The sequence below is a fragment of the Podarcis erhardii genome, assembly GCF_964252035.2.
Source record: "Podarcis erhardii genome assembly, chromosome: 1".
Lineage (NCBI taxonomy): Eukaryota > Metazoa > Chordata > Lepidosauria > Squamata > Lacertidae > Podarcis > Podarcis erhardii.
Window position 1 is genome coordinate 65,981,311 of NC_138497.1, and position 20,393 is coordinate 66,001,703.

Sequence of the window (20,393 nt, forward strand, 5' to 3'; positions counted from 1 at the left end):
ATTATGGACAAATTGACCATTTCACAAAAGAAATATCAAGTTGGGAGGGGAAAGATTCACCCCTTCTCTATGTTTTGTTACTTGAAATTAATGATTCTGGATGTAGGAGCAAAAGCACCAAAGTACAATACCTCTAATTCCCACCTCCCTGAGCTGTTCTGGAAGGATATTTTGTTCAACAGTATCAAAAGGTCATGCTTCTGAGGTCCTCATCTGAAGACTCCCACGCAGAACCCTCACTGAAGCCATATTTCCCCCTGCACCCTTAGAGCCAATGGCTTCTGCAGCAGGCGAGGCCTCTTTAAGTGGAAGAAATTGATCTAAGGAGAAGCATGGTTAACCAATCAGACTGGGTTGCATCCCAGTTTAGGTCTCAGTCTGGGTTGTCAGTGTCTTAAGCTGCTTGTATGAATCTCCAGCTCAAGCGCCTCTTGGAGCTATCCATGGTACTACCAGAACTTGAACTTTGTCTTTTTGTGACTTACTGGAAACTGAACGTTGACACGCTTTGCTTGCCTGGACAGAATCCGAACTTTTGCCTAGAACCCCCAGCTGGAATCTCATCTGACAGAGATCACCTCCACAGAATATCTTGCAGACCCAGGGATTGCCAAAGTGCTCAGCCTTTGTGGAACAGAAAGAAGCTAACAATTTCTCAGGCACAATTTTAATATAGTTTTGCACAATGCAATTTCAATATAGTTACCTACATACAACTGAATGCAGAGAACAAAGCCTTCTTTGTTCTGGTCTTCATCTGCATCTGGCCATGAGCATCATGTGCTGATTGATTCAGGTAAGTATAGTTGTCACAGAACTGTTTGAGAAGGCCTTGAATTTCAATGGTATAGAGATGTGCTTAGTTCCACTCCAGGAGTTGAGAGGGCTTTGATTATTTCTTCCCAGGAGTGCTCATGCTCAGAGTAGAGAGCATATCTCTGAAATTAAGATCAGTTGGGGGAAGATAATTCATAGTTGCAGCCTTTAGGAGTCAGGAAAGAGAGGCCATCCAAGATGGAATTCAAGCGTGGAACTTTGTGCTTTGAAACTACAAATTAACAAGCCCCACTCCCAACAATCCAAAATGATACAGTAAATAAAGTAAAACCACTTTAAAACCATGGATTGGAGCCTAACCTTTTGTTTTGTGAATGGAAGAAACTTCTATTCATGGAAGGACCCATCCTGTGGGTATAACGCTTCTTCCTTAATTAGAAGCTCTTTCCATTCCTAAGATCCAAACACATTTTTAAAAGAGGGGAGAGGAGGGGGAAATAATTCATGCCGAAGAGAATAAAAAATGTATCTCTTCCAGTATCACTTGGAGAACCCACATGACTTTCAGAACTTGTAAATGTATGGCAACAGTTTCCCTTTAACCTAATCTTATAGCAGGGATTACAAACCTCAGGCCCAGAAACCAATGGTATCAAACCTCATTTTGTTTAGCTAGCCCCAGGACTCTGAGGTCACCCCTCCCTGTGCCACACCCTTTACCTGAGCTAAAATGTGTTCTTGAACTACAATAACACCTATTGTTTGCCTGGACAGAGGATACAGAGATGTGTGTGTGTGTGTGTGTGTGTGTGAGAGAGAGAGAGAGAGAGAGAGAGAGAGAGAGAGAGAGAGTGTGTCCTTTGAATTTTTAGTAGCTGGGATGTAGCCTACTGTATGTACAAAGGTAAGTCACATGAGTTGCTCTGTCCTTTTTTTCCACCTGGCCCCACCTACTTTATTCCTCTGATCCTGCTCAACCACTGGCACACAGCCTCTATAAGTTGCTCATGAATGAATGTAGCTTAAAAAAATACTTCTCTATATTTTGCACATTGCCTTGCGACATGTGTGGAAAGCTGTTTAGATCGATCCATCGATAAAATAATACCTTGTCTTCTGTGACTGAATGTATGGAATGGGTGTATGGCAATAAACCTTTCCAATTTCACTGCAGAGAATACGAACATGGCCTGTGTCATTATTTTCAAAGCAAAAATTGAAGGATGCTCCCACCAGCAGAAGGGAGAGGTGATTTTCACTGATCCCCTTTTTCCTCTGCAGACCCTTTTGCCCCTTCTAAATCTGCTCTGGAGGGTTGGGGTGGCCCTTTGGAGCAGCACAACGGGTAGCATAGTGAGATGCGAAGTTAAGGAGTAATAAACTAAAATGGCCTTCCCACTTCTGCTGAGATCCTTTCATGGGTCTTGGTCATCTCCATGAGCAACAGGAGTCTTTCCATTTGCAGATGGCTACTTAGGATCCAGGTAAGAATTTCAAAGGCTCCATCAAGAGAGAGAGAGAGAGAGAGAGAGAATGAATTATGCCTGCTTTTCATAAATGAATCCAATTTGAATAGACAGCTGAGGTTTGGTAATGTGTTACAGGAGTGTGTGTTTACAGATTGGCAGACTGTGTTACACTCCTGAGCTTTTCCATGTGCATAATGTACAAAAATACATGCCTATCACATGAGCAACTCATGGGTTGCTGACCACATTGTACGACATTCAGGTTAATAGCCTGAAAAATATAGCAAGCCTTGTTCTGGTTTGTTCTTTTGATAAACTGTGACAAGTCAATTGTCATGCGAGATTATTCTGAAGTCTGTAGTCCCAGTTATTTAACGTCTTCCAGAAGCGGTTTTGGAGACTTCAAGAACTTAACATTCTAACGGCAAGTCCCTGACACCATTGTCTCTTCCCACAATTCTAATTCTATGTTCTGATAATAAAATTTCATTAGTGTCTGCACATTCCCTTCCATACCTTTGAAGGACTGTCTTGTGCTGAAACAATTAGCAGTACTTTTACGTCCTATCACTTGACTGTTTGACAAGCACTGTGAGTGAACTAAATTGTGAGGAATTAAAATTTCTGACAATTCCCATTACTTCTAAATTGCTGATAAATTAAAGGATATTTACTTCTGCAAATATTAAAGGTTGTTTAAAATTTAAACTGACTTTATTTTATCAGGAGGTTCTACAATGTGCTAATTCAAAATGACTACACGCCTTTATTTGAATAAATTACCAAGTCATATTCCAAACGCCAAGGACATTTCCTCCAGGCAGAGTTTTCTTTTTTTCTCCCCTCTTTTTTTTTTACTGTTTATGTTCAGTATTTAAAAAGAAAACAGAAATACATATGAACATTTCTGGATAGAAGGCTGATGAGGAGCTTCCTTGTTTTTAGTTCAGGAGAATAATGCTGAAGATTATTAGCATACATCTAATATTTAAGGGACCAACCCTATACACAAGGACCTAGTGTAAAACAAGGTGTATGTTAAGGAAGTAGAAAGTTACACTAGAGCCAAACTCTATTCAGCAGTGTGGCTACCACTGGCTGAGTCAGCCTAAGTCTGACAGAAGGAAAACAAGCCTTTAAAATAGTGTTTCAGTCACATCATCCTTTTTGACAGCTTAAACATCAAGCCCCCCTCCCCGCCTATGGAACACCCTTTTTTCAGGGCTTGTGCCATACAGTGGTACCTCGGGTTACATACTCTTCAGGTTACATACACTTCAGGTTACAGACTCCACTAACTCAGAAATAGTACCTCGGGTTAAGAACTTTGCTTCAGAATGAGAACAGAAATAGCGCAGCGGCGGCAGCAGGAGGCCCCATTAGCTAAAGTGGTGCTTCAGGTTAAGAACAGTTTCAGGTTAAGAACGGACCTCCGGAACGAATTAAGTTCTTAACCCGAAGTACCACTGTACTAAGCTCATACCCCCCAACTGTCCCGTTTTAAGTGGGACACCCCACGATCACAGAAATCAATCCCGGCTTTTATTCTTTGCTAGATTTACAAAAAGATAAACACGCACCAATAAATAAATTTTAGAAAGGGAAAGATTTTTAAAAAATAAGGACTCCTTGTGCTGTGCTCAGCTTCCCCTTTCTTCCCGCCCAGGGTATCCCTGTCCTCTGCCTGCCCCTCAGAGGAGGTGCACCACACGAGGCTGGGCCTCAGCGGTGGCAGCTTCTCCTCTTCCTTGCCTGCTCTCCAGCAGCCACTGTGAGCTGCCCAAGAGAGAAAGGTGGCAGCAGTGGCCCTCGAAAAGCCTTGGAGACACAACGGGACGCTTCCTTGCCGCTGTCACTCGGGACAAGTGCCGGCTCGTCCTCCTCCCTGAGCTCAGTGGCAGCAGCACTAGCAGGGCAAATAGGGACATTCCAGGATCAAATCAGAGGCCAGGATGGCTTTCATAATTCTGGGACTGTCCTTGGAAAATCAGGACACTTGGAGGGGATGGGGTCATTGCTGAACTCTACATATCTTGATTTAGACTGGACTCACTCTTTTCAGGCGGAGAATTCACAGAAGAATATTGGACTTATTTGGAGAATTCCCCTCCAAGCTCAGAAATACCCAGCAATTAAGAGTCAACCTGCTGAAAATAACAATGAGGAAAGTGTTGCCTCCTTCCCCTTTTCTGTTGAGGACTAGAATCTTCCCCAGAAGCTATCCCTCCCTCTCCCTCTTCCCATGCTTTTTGATACTGAGCTAAGTGATGCTGCCCATGCATTAATAGTGGTTCCTGGCAATGTAAAGGGACATTTTTCTATAGCCATTTGGCCTCTGGAACAGACACACACACACATCTTCCCATCTCAGTTCTTTATCATTTAGCAAAGTACATTTTAGATCATAAAAGCACTGGAAGACAAACTCTGGGATGAAAAAGTACTCCCAGAGAGCAAATGATTCTTAACTTATTATTCTAGCTTCTGTTCAAGGCTCTTTTATATGAAGTCCGTGTTTTGAATGAGGGAGTGCAGGGGAGCTTTTACATTGCTGCTTTATTGCTTTAAAAGACACACACACAACCCAATGACTTCTGCAGCTTGCATTTGTTTGGAGTCATCGTACATATTCTAAATGCTAAAAAGGGAGAAAGAATAGCATGTCTCTGTGTGAATAAAGGGTGATTTATATCACGGAAAAGCAAGCAAGCCAAAGTTCCATTGTTGAATGAGCGCATACGCCAAGAGACAGATATTCAAATATAGAAACTTTTAAAAGTTTGAAGCATTCTGATTAAATGGAGGCCTTCATGAATAATGTAAATAGTGTAAGAAATCTTGAGGCAAGGCTTGATGAGAGGCTCTTAAAGGAGGACGATTACAATGTTGTTGATGCCTTTTTGTTGCTGTTGTTTTGAGCAAAGAAGAGCAGTTGGAGTGCTGGCAAGTGGAACTTGCTCCAGACACCACTGTCAGGGCTCATTTATTCTCTTTAAGAGGTGTTCATGCACTAAACATACCAATTCACAGTAAGCAGTTCCCTGGTGGAGATGTTGGGGAACCAGTCAAACATTTTGCACAAAAATAAGGGTTAAAGCAGTGAAATACCGGGCTTACTGGGACCTCTTGATGCTATAATCTTCAGGATAAATTAATTTTCTATCATGTATCAAATTACATACATATAATTTTGTTTCTATACCGTATGTTGCTATACCCTGTGCTTCTTGGATTATTGATTACAGTATATGGTATATTAGAAATCCTGGATTATTCTCTTTCCCCATTTCTTTTATTTTGTTAAGCTAGGCTATGAATGTGCCCCAGGGTGGGCTCTCCCCTCCCTGTTTATTTTTATAGTCTCTTTCATAAAGCTGTAAAGTGGTACCTCGGGTTACAGACGCTTCAGGTTACAGATGCTTCAGGTTACAGACTCTGCTAACCCAGAAATAGTACCTTGGGTTAAGAACTTTGCTTTAGGATGAGAAAGAAATTGTGCGGCGGCAATGCAGCAGCAGTGGGAGGCCCCATTAGCTAAAGTGGTACCTCAGGTTAAGAACAGTTTCAGGTTAAGAACGGACCTCTGGAATGAATTAAGTTCTTAACCTGAGGTACCACTGTAATTGGTGTTTAGTTAATTCAGAATTAGTTTATTCGCTTTTGGATTTGTTTTTTTGGAAAACATTATTGTTGATGGGAGACCCACCATGTCTTCTGTCGCCTATTACATTTTAAATCTTAATGGGAATAAATTTTCAGGATTTTGTTCAGCACCCCACAAGGACATCATACCTGCCAACAAGGGTGCCAACTCTAGGGGACCCTGGGCACCCACAACCTTTTTGCTGTGGGGGCCCATCCTCCACTTCCTGCCGTGCGCGGCCACCACCACCTGCCCGCCCAACAATTTTTTTTGCTGCAGGTGCCCAGCCTCTGTCCCCTGTCATTGTGTGCGGCTGGCTGTGTGCCATTACTCTGCCCTACTTAGGCTAATCTTGGGATCCCCCTGGCTTTTTTCCTAAACATGTTTATAATTCTGCAAACCTTGGTGTTTCCTCAAAAGTCCTGATACCTCCCTCTTGTGCACAGATGGCGATATTTTTGCTGCATAAGGATCCACACATGGAAAGGATCCACACACTTCAAGAAACTGCACCATATACAGTGGACAGCTGGTGTGCATGTTACCATTGCAGAATCACAGAATTGTAGAGTTGGCCAATTCCTTGCAGTGCTGGAATCTTTGACCCAACCAAGAGGTGTTCCAATTAACCCTTATACATAATATTCTTTGATGATGTACAAACCTGTTAACATTGCAAGTGCTTGTATTTAATGCTGTGGTAGCCTGAGCCAAATGATGTGCTTTAAACAAATGCCTGCATTGCCACGGCTAACTTGGTACTTCTGCTTGGCAGATGATACAGAGCTGCCCAACCATTTTCCTCCTGCGTTACTTAATGGCCCTCACAAACATCAGCTCTGTCTTGTTCCCAGCAGACACAAAGGCAGAGAGAATAATCATGCTAAAGTCTGTTGCTGCTGTGTAGTCTGTCCAGCCCCAAATCTAGTGTAAGGGTATGCATTATGCTCTAATCAGGCCTGATTTAAAGTGTCTGGCAGCAAAATCCTGATCATATGACCTAATAACACACGTATGGAATGAAGTTGTAATCAGTGGGCTTTTGTTCCTGTTATTGGTTTCGGATCAATACAAGTTTTCTTGAATAGCATGTAGCTTGAACTGCATATGCTGAAATTACTTCATAATCTTTATTCATTGCTATTGTCATCAGAAAACCCTACAAAGTTAATAAATATTCTTGCTCTTTTATGTATTAGGCATTGAGGTCACCAGCATGTTCTGGGCTCAGCTGGCTTTTAAACTAATGCCTCAGCTTCCTAGCTAACCATGCAGTGAAAGATCATGCACACAGACATTTTTGAAATTTTTCTTATTGCAGATTAACCTGATGCAACAAGGGAGATCTGTACACAGAAAGAGGCATTTATATGTTCTGCTAATAGGAATACAGATGTACCTATGGATTCCAGGTGTGTAGATAATGTGGTTACAGATCTGTAGCACTCATCTGAACCCACTGAAAAGGATGGATGCTCCCTTTGATGTAAATGGGATTTTACACTGCTTTCTGAGGACACAAGCTGGATGTAACTAGGGTAACTAGAGTTATAATGCAGTTGAGGAAACTGTTTGGGGGTTTTCTACAGGGGGTGGTGTTTGGTTCCACATATTTTCATGAAGTGCAGTTGGGCCCTTGAGGAACACATAGTTAGAAGCGCTCTCTCCAGACACAAAAAATGTTTTAATTTGTTCCGATTTGTACAATGCATTCAAGTGAATTGACACAATTGCAAATATAGCTTGTTAATTACACACTTGAAGATGTTATAGGAGTGTGTATATATATCAGATATGTTTCCACCTCCAAATAATTAGTTTTTTATATTAAATATAGTCAAGGGACTTACCATGTTTATGCAGAAGGGAGAGACTGAAAAACCTTGAAGGAATAACTTCATAAAAAGTGATTGCTTGATAGTATCTTTTGCTCCCTAAAACATCCAAAACGAACAGTAGAAGTTGTTCTTTTACATTTCCTCCAGCAGGTGGAGCTGCAGCAGTTGTCAATAGTTGAGAATAACTGGCCTTTGCAATTTGTATTTATGTATAGTAATTTTAGCCTCCAGGTAAATGTTTCTTTTTAAAAAGAGGATACAGGTCCAAAATGCTAAAATTAAGGCAAAAATCTCTTAAAGGTCAGAGTATAGCATATATTTAAATAAGAGTGGTTTAGGCTACCACCCTATGCACCCTTATCTGGAAGTAAGCCACATTACAGCTGCGTAGCTCTACACAGAATTGTGCTTCATATATTCAAAGAAGACCCATCTGTGTCTTATTGCTGTGCCATGATATTTAGGTGTTTGGCATCTCTTTAGTTACTTTTATATGGATTTAGGAGAATGTCAGTCAAAGAGACCCGAAAGGATTGGCAAGCTCAAATATGGAAATGAGGCAGAGCAATCCAGTGCTTCTGCTTATTATGGTGTCTTCCCCTTTTTCTGGGGAAAAACAGAAAAATGAGAATATTTCATTTTTTAAAAAATGCTGAAATTTGCTTTCAATATGCAGTGTGGTTGGCAGCCTACATGCTAGAGCAGTAGTGGCCAAACTTGGCCCTCCAGCTATTTTTGGACTACAACTCCCTTCACCCCTAGCTAACAGGACTAGTGGCCAGGGATGATGAGAATTGTAGTCCCAAAACAGCTGGAGGGCCAAGTTTGGCCACCACTGTGCTAGAGGATTATGAGCCCAAGAAATCACATAGATATATTCTTACTTATGAAGATGCAGCCATGCTAAAGGTAAAGGTAAAGGGTCCAGTCGTGGCCAACTCTGGGGTTGTGGCACTCATCTCTCTTTATTGACCGAGGGAGACAGCGTACAGCTTCCGGGTCATGTGGCCAGCATGACTAAGCCGCTTCTGGCGAACCAGAGCAGTGCACGGAAACGCCGTTTACCTTCCCGCCACAGCAGCAGGCCTCTGCTGCTACCGACTCCTCCCCCCCCCCACAGTCCTTTGATACCTATGACTGCTGTTTGTTCTCCCTCCTTCTTCAAATTCTCCATTCCTTCATACTTTCCAGCTGTCTCCCTACGGCCTTCATCACTGCTGCTACTTTTTAAAGATTCTCAATGCACACAGTTCTTGCTTCTCAATCCATCTTTCCAATGAGCGTACCTTCCTATTGGTACTTAGCATGGTGTATGGTTCTGAAGGATCTTCATGGGTTGCTCTTTGCCCTCTTCTCACAGGTCTGGCTTGCGCCTTTCCACCAGTGCTAAGAACTTTGTGTTAAACACTGCAAGGTGCGCTTTCAGCAAAAACAGATCATGGTTCTTAAGCTCAGGACATGGCACATAAAATTAAATCTAAGAAATCAGGTTTAGGTGGCGGGAATTATCCGATCATGACAAATACAAACCCACACCAATCCAAGGTCAGTCTGTTCACAAGCTGACGAAAGAGGATAAAAACATGATTTTTGAAAGGTAGAAAGTGGAAGGCAGTGCAGTTGTTGGAGGGCAGAACAGCAAGGAGGGAAGAGATGTCCTAAGGAGGGATAAAGGGGAGAAAGTCCATTACGCAAGTTCAAGGAAAACAGAAGGAAGGATAATCAGTGGTAAGCTATCTGCATGTTGCCCTGTTTGTGAGACTCCAGCCTTTGCTAACCTGTGACTTACAGATGGTCCTGCTGGCTGTATCTGATGGGGACTGTAGTCCAAAACATCTTGAGGACACAAAGTTGGTGAAGGCAGCTCCAGAGCATCTGCCCTGTCTCTGTTGAAAACAGAAATGCTGAATGAATCTCAGCCAGTGATTACTTTACTTTATGAAGTAAGGATTACAAAAGTAAAAGGAAAGGTACAGATCCAAAGGAGTGTTTCATTTTTCTTGTATATTACTCACTCTGTCTGGAAATGTCCCCATACTGTTATTACTCCTCCAGCCTCCATCCATCCCATCCCATCCCACTTTTTCTCTTGTCGTTTTTTTAAAACTCCAATCCTGGCCCATTGGTGGATTTTCCAGTAGCACTTTTTCTGATGCCTGTCAGGGCTCTCCAGTGTCAAGTATGATTTTGTCTTGCTGCTTTTGATGATAAATCTCTTATGATCTAATGTTTTTTTCTTGCACTTCCTCATTTTTTGGACATTGAAACAGTACTTGTCTCTCTCTTTCAATCTCTTCTCTGTCATGTTGCTTATACATATTTTCCCTTCCCGCGATTTGCTCGCTCTGACTTCTGCCATGAATTTATGATCACCAGTATTATCTGTCGTAGGGCCCTGTTTTAGTTTTGCACATTTAACAAAGTATCTATGTGCACATACTTTGCAACATACTACCCGCTGTCTTGTGGGACATCTTCAGGAGAAGAAAAGGCTAAGGAGTAAACAAATCTGGAGTGGAGTCCCTAAGATGGTTGGACGGTGCCTTCTACACCTCCTTCCAGCAACTCCTGCAGCCAAGCTAGTGCCAAATGTATTCCACTGCTTTCCTTTGGACCACATCAGTGAGGCCGAGAGGAGGATCTTCTTGTGTGGACAGCCCAGGATCTCCAAACACAGTGTCCAGGCTTGCATCCCAAGGAGATGACTTTGGTACTGCCAATGCAGCACTCTGACTTCACCCCTGGAGGCTTACTCCATTGTCTCTTGAGACAGATGGACGCCAACAAAAAATGCGCATATGCAGTCTGGAATCTTTGCACTGATCTCTAGGCTGGGAGCTGGGAATGGGTGCACTTGTCTTGGGGTAGTAGGTAGGCTACTAGCTGGTAGTTTTGGTTTCTCCAGCTGTATGGTTGTATTTTTTATTTTCTATTTTCCTCAGAGTGAAAATAAGACACAGTGGTACCTCTACTTACGGACGCAATCCGTTCCGGGGTGCCATTTGCACCCCAAAAAGTCCGTAAGTAGAGCACCACTTCTGCACGTGCGAGTGACATGATAGAGTGCTCCTGTACATGCGCCAAGTGGCAAACCCGGAAGTAAACACTTCCAAGTTTGCCACGTTCGTAACCTGAAGCAAACGCAACTTGAAGTATGAATGTAATACAATTATGAAAAGCATGAACTGCATGCTGACATTGAGTCTTAAACCCCTGCCCAGTTTTGAAAACTAGAAATGGGGAAAATTGGCATATATATATATATATATATATATATATAAAACATATTCTCTCTCTCTCTCTAATTATTAAGTTTTTCTATTTTACATTTTAGAATATTCTTTTAAATAACCTTAAAATATCAATGACTTCCCTTCTTCTCTTTTCATGTTTCATTTTACATCACATAAATCCCTGCATATTTTTCATGAACTAAACCATTCAGTATTCCATTATTACATCCATCAAAACTTATTTACACTGTGGAATTTATCTTAATGCTGCCAACGTTTTCAAATGCACACAATTTTCACCCATATAGTCAATAAACACTTTCCAATCTTCATTAAACGTATCTTCTTCTTGTTCTGTGTCCTGTTTCATCGCTCACGTTGAAATGGGAAGTGCTGCCCTGCCACGGCCACTGCTGCCATACCTGCCACGGCTGCCTTGTCCTGTGCTTTCTAGGAATGGCTTTGAGTGGTTTTGCATTTGCCCCACAGCTTTCCCCCGGAAAATGTGCTATTTACTGCTGAATTAGAGGAAATCCCCCCCCCCCGAAAACCTGATTGCTGTTTGGTCCAATTTCAGCGGTAAACTGTGGGTTTCCCTGGGGGAAAGAGGCAGGGCAAACGGAGGTGTGGATGAGCGCTGTGAGACAAAGCAGGTATGTTGTTGTTCTTACCTGGCAGAAAGGTCCTAAGTGGTGGGTGATGGATGCTTCTGATAATACACCTTTCAAACCTTCAACTCCAAAATGCAGGACTACATGAAATGAAAGTGGAAGGAGAATTAAAATGGAAGGCAGGGTGTAACACTGAGACTGAGGAGGAGAAAGAGGAGGAAGAGGACAGGCTGTGCCACTCCCTGGACCAGTTGCAAGTGAGAAAGGAGGCAGGTGGGGGCTGGCTGAAGGCAGACTGAGGTGGCTGGGGCAGTGCTCCATTTTAATAAAGTAACAACAACGAGAGGGGGGATGTTTAACTATTCTCCACAGAACTGCTTCTCTGATCCAAATCCCTCCTCCTGAGGCTGCTATCAGCTTCTGTGCCTGATTTTATTTATTTATTATTATTATTATTGCTGTGGACACCTACAGAGATAAGTTAGATCAGAGAAATTGCACAAAGGGAAAAGGCGAAACAATCCTTTCCCCAGTGCCACTACCCCAATGAAAACTGCTCCCCCACCCCCGCAAAGGTAGCTACTTTTAAATAAAATGAAACATGTCTTACTGCTCACAAATATTAAGGACTTTCCAGTTTAAGGAAAGGGGAACGGGTCCTCTGAAAAAAGATAACCATTTCATATTTCGGATTCAAGGCTTTTCTCTTACTTACCAACATCTTTGACCTTCTTGAGGGAGGGGAGACCTAAATTCACTGAGGTAGATTTACACTGTCCTACCCTTCGACTGCATTGTTGAACATCCTCACCTGCGCGAGAAAAATGACAAGCAAAATCTCCTTATTGTTCTTGAAATAGCTCTGTACATACATCAGGAAAGAAAAGCATCTGCAAAGCTGAACTTTTTACATTTCACATTATTTAAATTTGCAGGGCTGTTTAATGCTCACCACACTCTCAATCCTTAAAGTGTAAGCAATTTTCTTTCAGTAGGCTTCCTCCCCCGACCCCCACTTTATTTTTAACAAGGAAAAGTGCCCCTCCAAATAGAAAGGCTGCTTGTTATTTTGAGGCAGTGAGGCAAAACATGCAACATGAAGACTACATTTGGCTTGCCGAGCAGATGTCTACAGATCACTTGATGTTAATTTCAACATAAAAGCTATTATATTCCTGGCCTTGCCCTATTAGTTGTTAAATAATTATTTATGGTTGGCGCATGAAATCTTAGGACCTTAAAGAAGGCCCATCAACACTGCTAAGCTAACTGTGTTTGACATAAAGAGTTTTCTGTCACAAATCGGCCTCAGTGTAATGTTTATTTCATATACAATTCCATTTTGCAAACTAAAAAGTAATTTGGCACTTATATTTTCAGAAAACCTGTGCTTAATGTGACCACTAACACTACCTCAGTGGTAAGGCATTAGACGGTCTAGTTCACTGACATTTACAAAAGTGTACTATAGGTATCCAATTACTCAGTATATCATCATAATCTTCGTCTCACTTCACAGCTCTGTTGTTTGCTAATATGTTTTAAGTTTAGCTTTTGTGGCCTTGGTTAACTCTACATGGGATTTAATCAAGTCTGGTTGGCAGACAATAACTAGAAATTGCTGACTGATAATTTACAGATTCAACTATCAGGTTGTGTGTGCGTACGCAGATACAGAAATGGAGGCATTTAATACAGTGACTTCCGTCACCATCTGCTTAACTGAATTAAACGCCAATCTTATACAAAACTTAGCAAACTTGAATGTGTGCTAACAAGAGTTAAATGTACAAGGCATTGTATGAACATTCTCGAAACAAATCTCTGGCTTTTCATATGCTGCTGTCGGAAGCCCTTTTGATGATTTGCTTCATCTCATGAGCATGCCCTTTTTTTTGTCTAATTAAAGTTTTGCATCTCTAACAGTCAAGCTAGAATTTTAGAAAGTTGAAGGACAAAGATTCTGAATGTGGCATTAGACACAATTCAGTTGAGCTGCCTACTTCAATTGCGCTTGTCTCTTAGAAGCACTGTCTCTCCATTAAAATAGACATTATGGCTGTGTTTTTAGAGGGCTTCCCCGCCCCCTTGTTTATTATTTGCTTGCAATGTCCACTCAAATAAAATGTAGAAACCCAAAATAAGGGAGTCAATGAATTCAAGTGCGGAATTTACACTTTAGTGTATTCTTGGCTTCCAGTCCCAAACTACCAATCCAGGGTTGCTAGGCCGAGAATCTGGGCAGGAATTATTATACTGAAGCAGACAATTGAGCCTTAGTTAGAATAACAATTGGGAGACAAAAAAGCCCCTGCAAGAACTCTGTGAGATAGGTCATTATTATTTGTTTCGAAATGGGGAATGGAGGCTGACAGAAAATGACTTGCCCAATCAATGGCGGAGTTACGATTGGAGCCCAGGTCATCAGCAGATCAAATTTAAAGCAAAACCAGAGGTTTATGCTTCTTTCTTCAGTTTTCTAGTTTGCAAGCACAAATAGCTGAGTGCAGCCAAGGTCTCGATGGGTCCCAAAGACAATTCCCTCCCGCGTTTTCTGACTCCCCATCTTGAAAGCCCCCTTCCTTGTTGGGTGCTGTGAATTTCACCCTTGGTCTGAGCATTTGAGTAGGTTGGAGGGGCCTGGAGAGGGTTTAATGTCTGCTTTCATGAGGGAAAGGCTGAGACCAAGGAAAAGATTTTGTCATATGATTGGTTTTACAATTATTATTAATGACAGAACCATTTCTCTCTGCAGGTGTCTGCTGTCTGTGATAAATGCAACGTTTCCTTGAACATTATGGCATAAAATAAACTAGCAGAGGGAAGCAACCACCCAGGCAGAAACGGCAAGAAGGAGGCAAAGTAGCAAAACTCATTTACATCCATCTTTATTTATCAAACTTAGCAGCTTTTTGACACGCTTCAACTGGAGGTAATTTTAAAGATCTCTGGTAAAGTATGTCTCTTTTGCTAAATGTTGCATGCAATTAAACTTTTGGGAGGTTAGTGATGGGCTGGCAAGCTCCTCCCTGTTCGTCTTGTCAATGAAAATGACACAAAAAGTCGTGTAGAGACTAGGCAACCTCACATAGCACCAAGTACAAAGACTTGCCTTCAGTTCCGTTTCAATCAATGTAATGTGGAAACTAAATGAACTACACACCCATACAGTGGTGTCCCGCAAGATGAATGCCTCGCAAGACGGAAAACTCGCTAGACGAAAGAGTTTTCCGTTTTGGAGGTGCTTCGCAAAACAAATTTCCTATGGGCTTGCTTCGCAAGACGAAAATGTCTTGTGAGTTCCTGCGGGTTTTTTCCCCTCCCCCCCTTTTTTCTAAGCTGCTAAGCCGCTTATCCGCCAAGCCGCTAAAAGCCGCTAAACCGCTAATAGTGCTAATCCGCTAAGCCGTCAATGGGCTTGCTTCGCAAGACGAAAAAACCGCTAGACGAAGAGACTCGCGGAACGGATTCTTTTCGTCTTGCGAGGCACCACTGTATATGCCATCAGGTCCTTATCCTTCCAGAAGCTTCAGCCTTGGTTCTGAAACCTGAGCTCCTAACTTGCATTCTGGTCAAGGCCTGTATTTTGCTATAAAATGCTGCACTGGTGAGCATTTATTACACTTATTACACTTAAAAGATCTCCAAGTGACTTACACTTAAAACTTACATTTAAAACCATGGATAAATTTTCATAGAAAACAATAACATTTCCATGCAACATTCAGAACACAGCCCTCACTCCCAAAACAGTCATAGGAGGCTTTGGCAGCACATTAACAAAACAACAGATTCTGCTTACTCCATCAAAGGCCTGAGGGAGAAAGGCAAGTCTCTATGAGGCGGCAAAAAGATGTCAGCAAAGGGGCATGATGGACCTTTGCACACCCTGGGATACAAAGCTCTAAACAGATTGAGACCAAAGTGCTTAAAAGAGGGCTTCTCCCAATATCAACCATTTTGACTTTGTGATCAGCAGGGGAGGCCATGTTGGTGCTGCTGCCACTGGATGCTTCCTGATTGGTACTGATATGTGATAGGGCCTTCTTGGTGGTGAGATGTGTGTATGTCCCTCAGAACATCAACATTTGAGTAGAATTTAGAAACATTCTGGTTCATCCAGGCATTTGTTGGTTAAAAGATACGGGTCCTGGCAACCTTGAAATTATTAGCTGTGATTGTATGTAGCTGTTTTTAGAGGTGCTTAATGTTTTAGGTCAGAGGTTTTCAATCTTTTTGAGTCTATGACTCCCTTGACTAACTACATTCTTTCTGCAGAACCCCTGTGGGGCTCAGGAGCCCAGTCATGTCACCCCTTGCCTGCAGAGCTGGCAGCCTCTCACCCTTTCCCAAACACCCTCCCTTGTGGAGTGTTCCCTCAGCCTCCTCTCCTTTCCCCTCTCCTCTGGGCAGCTACAGCTGCCACCCCTGGTCTCTGAGATGCCCCCCCCCTGCCCCAAAGAGAAGTGCCTCCTCACACTGCCCCACAGGAGCCTGGGAAGCATCCCCTGGCCAGCCCCAGAGGCACCATTTGCCTGGGGAGCTAGTAGCCAGGGCCGCTGCAACAAACAGCTGTGCAAGCCTTTGGGAGGCAGAGATGCAAGAGGGCATCAGAGGAGATGGGGGAGGAGAGGGACAGAGGCCAGTGTTGCCCACAGCACCTCTGACCATCATTCAAGGCACCCCAGGGTGCCACGGCACACTAGTTGAAAGCCACTGTTTTATGTTTGTTTTGCTGTTTTGGCACCCTAGGCAAAGGGTGGGATAGAAGCTCTATTAATTATCATCATCACTGTTGCCATTATTTCTAATTTCATAATTTCTCCAAGGATTCAATCTGAGAACCAAATACAGATTTTCATGAAAATTCACTAATTATTCAATTCAATTATATCCCATCTTTACTCTAAGGAGCTGAAGACACTGTACATTCTTTCTTCCCCCACTTCTCACTTTATTCTCACAAGAACCCTGTGAGGTAAGTTAGATAGTGACTGCACCATTGTCATGCACTCTTAATGGTTTATTTATTTTTTATGAGTTTTTATACTCTCCATTCCTCCAGATCAGAGCAAAGGGTGGCTTACAACACAACATACATTATAAACAGTGTGTAAATATATGTTGCGCATATAATAAAACACAACTGCAACATTATGCCTCAACTACAACCAGCATCAACAACAGTAGCTTTCAGTAGCTTGGACAAATAAATAGACTTCTGAGCAGTTCCTTTTGGACTGCCACTCTTAACTGTTATGGTAGAATCTGTGGACTAAGGAAAGGCAGGCAACTCCGGTCAGCATGTGAAAGTGCAGCAATAGTGACCTCCCATTGTCAATTCCTGCTGTCTGGCTAGAAGGGTTGAAATGTTCCTTCCAGTCTCAAAATCGAACAGAATTGTGAATGCTCAGCTTTTGTTAAAGAGAACACACAACATGTGCTTGCTCATGGCTCACACCTTTCTCAGTGGAGACTGGTGACCATTGAGACTGGTGGGGCGGAAGGCTGGGAGCCCAACAGTAGGTGGAGCCAGAGCCAAGGACAGAGCCAGCTAATTCTACTTTTGCCCCCATCCTCCTCCCATGCTGCGTTCTACATGGCAACACTGAGAATGAGGAGGAGGAAGGGGACAGGGTGTGCTGCTCCCTGGATCAGTTGCAAGTGAGAAAGGAGGTAGGCAGGGGCCACTGGTGGACGAAGGTGGGGGGCGGTCTGCCCCAGGTGCCATCTGGGGGGTGCCATCGCAGCCACCCCTGTCCCCCAGGGCGCTCAGCGCGCATCCCGGTACACCCGCTGCTTGCCGCGCAACCCCCCCCGATGCGCGCCATGCCCCCTGGGGCACATGCCAGCCATGCCCTGGATGTACGCCGCCCCCGGTGATGGAGCAGGTAGCTTCACTGCTGGCGGGGGCTGGCTGAGGGAAGAATGAGATGGCTGGGACAGTGCTCCATTTGCTTTAATGGACCAGCCAGCACTACCTGCATCACTTCCTTTCTAACCAGTGTTCTTAATTAGGGAAATGGGAGAACGAGACTGAGAAGAATGTGGTTCCTGATACCATGGAAGTAGATCAGTTAGAGGTATTGTAATAGAAAGCAGGCTGCTTCTTCCATCATTGATTGCGACCTATGTGATCAGAAGATGTATTCTGCAGTTATGCAAATATGTTACTCAGTAAAGCAAGCCCCACCATTAGGCAGAGTAATATTCTGTTTTAGGTTTCTGGTGGTTGCATGCATCTGCTTCTGCAGTCTTACGAATTTGCTCCACCTGCACATTTTGTAAGCAGATTTTTGAACTCTTGGTTATAATTTCCTGATCTCCATCCTGTAAGAAAACAGTTCTGGGTTCAGAAAACACAAAACATTGTTCAGTGTCAACCATAAAATGCCTTGTTTTCACTAAACCCATCAGGAAAGAAGAAGCAAATAAGTGAGGATATTAAAAGGTTGGGAAATAAATATAGTTAGAAACAGAAGGAGAAAAGTTGCAAAAAGTAAGCAATACTCTCTTATCGGCACTGTTTTCTGCCCCATAAACTCTTAAATACACCAGTTTCCCATTAAAGGTTTATATACGTCTCCATTTTCTGACGGCTGCTTCAGCCTATCACCACCAAAATTGCAGCCTATGTTGCAGACCAATTTTTTGAAATGTTTTACGCAACACTTGCGTGTGCACGCAACTCAGATGAGTCATTTAGCAGAACTGTAGATTAGGAAAAGGATTTTTTTCACTGAACATGGGTGAACAATATTTACAATTTAACTGCTATGAATATCTCGCAGCCAACATTGTGCGTAAGCATATTCATTAAAGTATTTGAAAAAGCACCAATTACTATGGTTGCTTCAGTGCTAGATTGCCCTGCCGAAACATTGCTCTTCTACAATTAGATGGAAGTGGAATTAAAATTCCACCTGGGAATGCTGGAGAGGACAATGAAGAGGCAATGTGACAACCATCTTCAAATATGTGAACCATTGTCACATAGATGATGGAGCAAACTTGTTTTCTGTCACTTCAGAGGGTAGGACTTGAATATCCAGTGACTGAGACCAAACATAAGGAAGACATTCCAGATGATACAAACTACCTGACAGTGGAACAGGCTGTTTCAGATGTTTTAAGCCGGGTGTGATAAACATTTGGCCTTCCCGATGCTGCTGAACTCCAACTCCCATCAGCCCTGACAAGCATGGCCAATGCCAGGGATGATGGGAGCTGCAGTTCAGCAACACCTGAAGGGCCAAAGGTTCCCCCCACCCCACCCCACCCCCCAATTTAAGCTGTGGCTGTTGGAAGTCCCATCTACCAGGATACTGTAAATTTTTTGCATTGAAAGAGGGTTGGCCTACATGAACTTTCTGCATCTGGTTCGCATACTACAGAGAAGCACATTTAAACCATCCTTAACTGCTGCAGATCTTTTTTTTAAGTTTTCAGTGTGAACAAAGGGAATATTCCACAATGAAGTATATTAGGAGAAGTTTCCTAACTCCTAAACCTTAGGAGAAATGACAGGAAGAACGGGGAGAGCTGCCCAGCAGTGAAACACTCCCTGAGGAAGTGGCTAGCTCTCCTTGGCTTGGAAGTATTTAAGAAGGTAGCCATCTGCCACAAATTCTATAGTTGCAAGGCACCAACTTGGGGAGGGGGGCCTGGAGTGCAAGACTTCTAAGGTAACTCCCAACTCTAACCTCCTATGAAAATAACTCTTCCATATACTAATACACACTGTATATTTCCTTTCTTCAGAGCCCAGAATTTGCCAGTGCTCTGGAAACCAGTGATTTACTGTGTTTTAAAGAAGAAAAGAACAAAAGGGGACTATCTACAAGACAATACAGTGACTTCATTGCTGCATAAGCGTCTATGAAAACCCTTCTGTCATTGCTTAATTCAGTCTAGCCAGTCTTCCTGTGTGCATGTAAACTCAGGCAAATTTCTGAACAAGGAAGCTTTCTTGCAATTTGCATTTGGTTTGCAATTGGCAAACCAGTGCTTATGTGTTGGGGATGGATACTGAAGGACAGCAATCTTTTTGCCTAATTTTGTTAATTAGCAGTAAAATGCCATACAAGTCTACTCGGAAGTAAGTCCCATTGAGCTCCGTGGGGCTTACTCCATAGCAAGTGGGAAGAGGAATGTAGCAACGCGGATTAGGCAGTGGGAGGTCATGGGCTTAACATGGCTTTATACCAGGCCAGGCAAATTGTCTTTCTAACCCAGCACTGTCAGTGGTTCTCTAGAGCAGGTATGGGGGGCCTCTAGCTCTCCAAATATTGCTGAACTACCGATCTTGTACATGTTTACTGGGCAACAAGTCCTCTTGAACTCACTGCCTCCCATGCAAACATACATAGGTCTAGGATATCCATTTCGCGCAAAGCCAGCAGCAAAGCCACACCACGCCGGAGTCGGGAACTTCCCCCGGGACCTTTTCCACGTTGCAGCCCGTCCCCTCCCGCTCTCTTTCTCTGCTGGCTCCCGCCGGAGAAACCCGAACCGCCTTGCAAACGTGGCGGCCCAGCGGCCTCTTCTCGGCGCCGCCCACAGAGACGCTCCCGTCCAATGGCAAGAGGCGTAATATCTTGGAAGGTCACGGGAGATCAATCGTTTGCGACCGCACTCCTGACTGGCTGGGAAGGGGGGATTCCATCGGCCGGCCCAAATTAGGTCACCCCTGTGCGTTCCTAAAAGCAACACTTTTCCAGCCGGCCTTGTGCAATTGGGGGTGGGATCGGGGGCAGGAGTGCGATCCCACGTTGAATCTTTTTTAAGTGCATGAGGGGAGGGAGAGAGAGAGCGAGAGAGAG

At 43.3% G+C, this 20,393-nt stretch overlaps 1 protein-coding gene across 3 annotated transcripts; it reads right to left on the reverse strand.

The window, feature by feature from the left end:
• Positions 1–729: 729 nt before the first annotated feature.
• On the reverse strand, positions 730–20,220 carry LOC309327418 (uncharacterized protein). Of its 3 annotated transcripts, XM_081836679.1 has the most exons (4): positions 19,937–20,220; positions 12,287–12,382; positions 9,517–9,613; positions 8,825–9,385 (listed from the first exon to the last, which is right to left on the reverse strand). In XM_081836679.1, the coding sequence occupies exons 1-4, from the start codon at positions 19,953–19,955 to the stop codon at positions 9,283–9,285; spliced, it is 315 nt and encodes a 104-aa protein (XP_081692805.1). In that variant the 5' UTR covers positions 19,956–20,220; the 3' UTR covers positions 8,825–9,282. The 3 variants fall into 3 exon arrangements, 1 of the variants encoding a protein (XP_081692805.1); XR_014150536.1 differs by lacking the exons at positions 8,825–9,385; positions 9,517–9,613 and adding an exon at positions 730–938; XR_014150537.1 differs by lacking the exons at positions 8,825–9,385; positions 9,517–9,613 and adding an exon at positions 7,584–7,823.
• Between the last annotated feature and the right edge of the window lie 173 nt (positions 20,221–20,393).

Excerpts from the sequence above, each read along its gene's own strand:
- LOC309327418 (XM_081836679.1), bottom strand. Across the intron at positions 9,614-12,286 it reads CAAGAAGGTCAAAGATGTTG|AGACAGGGCAGATGCTCTGG; the intron begins GTAAGTAAGAGA and ends TGTTTTCAACAG. Across the intron at positions 9,386-9,516 it reads TACAGCCAGCAGGACCATCT|GACATCTCTTCCCTCCTTGC; the intron begins GTAAGTCACAGG and ends ATCCCTCCTTAG.